Source organism: Rosa rugosa, chromosome 2, assembly GCF_958449725.1.
Source record: "Rosa rugosa chromosome 2, drRosRugo1.1, whole genome shotgun sequence".
Lineage (NCBI taxonomy): Eukaryota > Viridiplantae > Streptophyta > Magnoliopsida > Rosales > Rosaceae > Rosa > Rosa rugosa.
In genome coordinates, this window is record NC_084821.1 from 60,539,557 (window position 1) to 60,544,893 (window position 5,337).

Below are 5,337 nucleotides of genomic sequence, written 5' to 3' on the forward strand. Positions count from 1 at the left end.
ACCACCACATTTGTGGCCTCCCTACACCAAACACGAATACCAGAGGACAATTCGCTAACTACACAAATCTCACAAATTCTTGATATGAACAATAGGACGCCAAAACGAGCAACGAAACCTCCCATAACAACTGACAAACCCTTTTTCATGCTTGATTTGAACCTAAACCCTAATGTGTTGGGACTCTTTATTTATATTTATTGACAAGATTGGGCCCATGGCGCCCTAAAGTAAAAGAAAAAAAAGGCCCAAATTCTAAAATTGAGCAGTTCACCGACAGCCGACGGGTTCGGGAATGGGACCCCTGTGCCCAGCCCTCAATTGGTTGTCATTGCCATAGTTAACTGTATACAAATTAAGCAACAATGTTTGAGTAAGACGCCAATACACTTTGGGAAAGGAAAGCTCTCTCATCTTTCTCCATCTCCATTTCCTTTCTTCTTCTTTCCCAACCCCTTTGTCGTAGATCTCTGCTTCAACGATGACATGTGTTAAAACAATGACAAAAGTGCTCTCGCCCACTATTGTACCGATATTCTCCTAACTCAATCACCATTGTACCGATATTGTCCTAAAAAATTGCATGCATCATTCTTTGAAAATAAAAGTCCACTCACAGTACTATATAGGCGACCACGCATACGGATTTCTTCGTCGAGCGGTAATCAGTATAGCGCCCTGTACACAATTATATTCCGTGAATAACAATTCGGCAATTAAATACGATTCCAAAATCAACCCTCTTAAGTCAATATCTCCATTTCCTTCTCCGATTCAATGCATACGGGTTTCTTCGTCGAGCGGTAACTCGGTAGAGCGCCCTGTACACAATTATATTCCGTGAATAACAATTCGGCAATTAAATATGATTCCAAAATCAATCCTCTTAAGTCAATATCTCCATTTCCTTCTCCGATTCAACCCAAACTTTACCACTAACACCATTTCATTAATTTACAAGTTCTAGGGCAGATTCGAGAGAAATCAGACGGTCGGATTCTAGTAATTCAATAATCGAAATCCTAAACCTTCGAAAATTAGAAATCGATTCAAAACTTCTCCAATCTTCACCAAATTCACATATATAAGCTCTAGATCAAATATAGCATTTAACTAGCTAAAAACCGAAACCAAAAACCTGCCCTACACTCCTCCACGCGTCACCCACAGTGGCGGCGCGTGGGGCCCACGCCCCGTCGGCCACCAAATTTTGGCACCAACAACTACTCAACAAGCCCAACACTTTTTTCAACTACGACAAATTCCAATTTTACCTTGAAGTGCTCGAGATTGGCCGGTGAAAACTTTCCAGAAATTTTCAAACCCTAGGATCGGGTTTTTCCTTGATTCTTCCTCTACACTGCAAATTAGAGCTAGAAGCTTGAGGGAAGGTGTTCCATGGCTTGAGGCACTCCTGTTGGACTTGGTTTGGCGGTCGGAGATGACCGGAATTGGAAGAAGTGGCCGGAAAACATGAACTGCTACAGTGATCGGATTTGGCTTCAATCTGCAGTTTTCCGGCCAAATCGCCGTGAACCACCACTATAGGCGTGCGCGGGAGGAAGAGGCAGTCCTAGAATGACCGGTGGCACGCCGTCAGGTGGCCGGAATTGGAAGATATGCCGGAAAAATCAAGAAAAACGAAACCGGGGAGAGAGAGAGAGTTACCGAGTGGGGAAACGGAAACCTACCACAGTAACTTTCCATTTATATAGAAACTTATCATGAACAGTAATTTTACAAATTTCATCCATAACTTTCGTATACGAACTCCGATTTTTACGTACCATATATGCACGGACTCGGTTTAACGTCCTCTACGACTTTCCAGAAGAAAATTTTCTCAAATTTTGACCCGAACAAAAAGTCAACATTTAGGGCCACTAAAAGTATCGAAACAAAGTAAAAAGTGAAAGTAATTGCTGTTTACCATCCAAATGACTAGTAAACCGGTAAATTGAGATACGGGACGTAACAACGTAATAATCCAAAAGCCACATCAGAAACTTGGTAATGATCTAATTGGAATCTTTCCAATGGCCAATTTTATGAACTAAAATCGGGTCTATGATAATTGGAGAGGGATCCGCTCTAATATCATGTTAAATAGCAACAAGCGTGGCCTGTGGTCCACCATTGTACCGATACTGTCACAACTTAACCACCCATTATGTGTTGGATTTTAATCACAAAATGCCTTGGTACAATTGAGTGTAAGCTACTCACTTATAAGTTATATTATCTTTTATCATTTTTCTAATGCGGAATCTTTCCTCTCTAACAGCATGTATTGCTTATTTTTTGGTTTTATTTTCTTTTCTTCCCTAAACTCCTCCTCCAAATCTTCCTACTCTTGCAATAGCAGGTTATCCATCCCCCTCTGCCCACTATTCTTCCTTCTTTACCACTATGCTAGCTTCACTTCCATGTCATGTCCTCCCCATCTGTTCTTTCTTTTCCTTTTCTCTTATCTTCCTGTACTTGTTAAATCTCAAAATCTTCATGTCCTCTTCACCCATCATTTTCAATTTAAATGAAGGTTCACAGATCTGCATGTCAAATCATATTGCTTGTCTCATGTTGACACAATCACGAATCTGTTGTTAACAATACACAGTGACCACCCTTGAGGGACATGATCGATTTGCATCATTGCTTAGGAAGCCTTAGAGCCACCTACATAAAGCTAACCTAAGGAGAGCACAAAGAAACCAGTAACCTGACACCACTAGGATTTTCTTCGAGCAATTCAAGATCCAACCTTAATTTGTACTCTTTTTGTTATTTGTTTGGAATATTATGTTTGTTGAATAAAATAAAAAAATCCTTTAAAAAAAAAAAGACTTCAATATTCACTTCTCTCAAGGGAAAAGGTAAAATTGCAATCGAAGTATAATCCCATTGAAAATAAAACTGTTTAAACCAACATCATCAAAGAATAAAAGTAACACCAGCATTACATCTTATTCAGACCTTTTCATAAAAAATAGCAAGACTAAAATTGATTCCCTAATTGAAAAAAATTAATCAACACCATCCCCCACCCCTAAGATACTCTCTAATTAAACTGCATACTTCTGAGTCCAGCTACGCGCAGTTGCTTCATACTTGGCTCGATCAGTTTTATACATATGGGCAATCTCCGGCACGAGGGGGTCTTCAGGATTCGGGTCTGTCAACAACGAGCAGATCGATAGCAACACCTTAGAGATAGTAAGGGCTGGACTCCATTGTTCTTTGAGGATATCAAGGCATATGCTTCCGTTGCTATTGACATTGGGGTGGAAGACCTGAGTCTTGAATGAAACCTTGGGAGGTTTGAAAGGATAATCAGGAGGGAAGTCAACGTTGACGTGGAATACACCTCCTGCGTATGGGCTATCAGGGGGTCCCATAATCGTCGCTTGCCAACGGAACATGTTAGCCGCCACCGGACCGGCGCTGCAATTAGTTGGAGGATCCCTCTGTAGATCCATGAGCTCCTTTGAGATGCGCTTCGAGGCCATGATCGATGATGAAGCTTGTGTTAATATGCAACTTACAACCCAAGACTTACAAAGCCGAGAGCAGATGTTATTGAGAATTTTTTCTCGCATAGGAGGTATTTATAGGGTTACGTACATACCTTGCACAACAAGGAAATTGTTTCTATCCAGCTAAAAAGTAAATCTAAGACTACTAGAAAACTTAATCCTACTCAAAATAAGATTGTATCAAAGAATGTTCCAGAATTACCTAGATACAACTTCGCTCCAACAATTGATGCACTTTCCTGATTGTTATAAGAATTGCATAACCAGAAGCTAGCTAGTCCAAACCAAGTTCATCTTAGAAAAAGGAAAAGAACAAAAAAAATTGACCAACTAAGATCTTGGGGTGACTTGTGTTTTGATTCATGAGGCCCATATAAGCGTTTGGGCTTCTTCCGTGCTAATATTGACGGTCATGTTTATTCTCCCCCTTAAGATCGAGTTGGGAATATAATTGCCTTGAGATGACAAGTTCCTCTTAGCGTTGAGATTCAAGCTCAAAACTTGAAAATGTGGGAGAAGAATACTTGCTATTAGTGAAACGGCAACCTCTTTGATGCTTGAGATTGTGGATGGATAATTGGATATACTGATGAGTTGTTGTCTTCTCAAAAACAAACCAGCTACCAGGTCATGTCGCACAGTGGTTTCAGATATCCTTTTGGCTATGTTTTGTGTCTGGATATACCGACTTGCGGCTCCAACTTCCAACCAAATTGTGGGCCGTGAAAGAAACATTTTCTCCACTGTAGATTTAGATTGTATTTGTAAGAAAGGACCTGATACGGAAACATCAGTTCTTTCAATCTTGGCCTTAACGTACTTTCTTGTGATGGACTTAGATCCAAATAAATTGGAGTGCTCTCAAAGCCAACAATGCTGCAAAGGATACATGACAACTACACAACAATTAGTATGTAAGTCGTACTCATGAAACCCAAAATATTGTTAGGTTTTCTATCATAATTCTTATTTTAATTTCTTCAGATAACCTAACTTACTAAGGCACACTTTGGCTTCAATATCGATTTTGCTAACTATAGTTTTTTGTTTTAAAAGAGGGAATTTAGCCTGGATACGGAGAGAAGCCGCCACCAAACCAAGGCCAACTTCTGCAATTCCATTCTCGTCCGGTGGCGTTTTGACGTCGCCTCGTTGGCGTCATGATGCTGCCGGACGGGTGATGCTTTGGTCTATGGTCTTTTGAGTTTTGAGATGGGTTGGTCTTAAAAGTTTTTACAGTGAAGGTTGAAGTTTTCTTCGAATTGATCTAGGCTGCTTTCAGGGTGCATCGTTTCAAGAATGGCGAGACTGCGGCGAACTGGGCTCGGGCCCTAGCAAGTGCGATGGTGAGGTGGTTTGAAAGCGGTGGATTCCCACCTATTTTGTAGGTCGTTTTTTCTTTCGTCATTGGCGGGGCAGCGATGGTGGCTCCTGAAGCGAAATTGAGGCTGCGTCGGTTCGGAGTTGTTGCGGCGAGTCGTGGTGGCTAGAGCTTGTGGGTACGAAGATTGCAGATTGTGAATTTGTAGTGAAATTGGGCCTTGCTTGTTGGGCAAGGGCTTAGCTTTCTTTGAGTTTTGGGCCTTTATTTAGTTTTTTTTTTTTTTTTTTTTGGGCCTAGGACCATGTGCTCGTTAGTTCTTAGTGAGCGCTAATGAGTATTAGTTACTTTGCGTACTTGCCTATAAACTATGTATTTGTCATAGTTATAGGCTCGCTTTAGATAAGTGAGCGATAAGTTCAAATATGGTTGGTATATCTTATGTATCACTGTGGTTTTTACCACGGAGCCTTGTTCTGTCCA

The 5,337-nt window shown here is 40.8% G+C and overlaps 1 protein-coding gene across 1 annotated transcript; it reads right to left on the minus strand.

Annotated features, from left to right (window-relative positions):
- Positions 1–3,062: 3,062 nt before the first annotated feature.
- LOC133732708 (ubiquitin-conjugating enzyme E2 11-like) lies at positions 3,063–3,526 on the minus strand. Its single transcript, XM_062160290.1, has one exon. It carries the CDS (start codon positions 3,504–3,506, stop codon positions 3,063–3,065), a length of 444 nt encoding a protein of 147 aa, XP_062016274.1. The 5' UTR covers positions 3,507–3,526.
- Between the last annotated feature and the right edge of the window lie 1,811 nt (positions 3,527–5,337).

Coding starts and splice junctions, on each gene's coding strand:
- LOC133732708 (XM_062160290.1), bottom strand. CDS start 3,506: ATGGCCTCGAAGCGCATCTCAAAGGAGCTCATGGATCTACAGAGGGAT.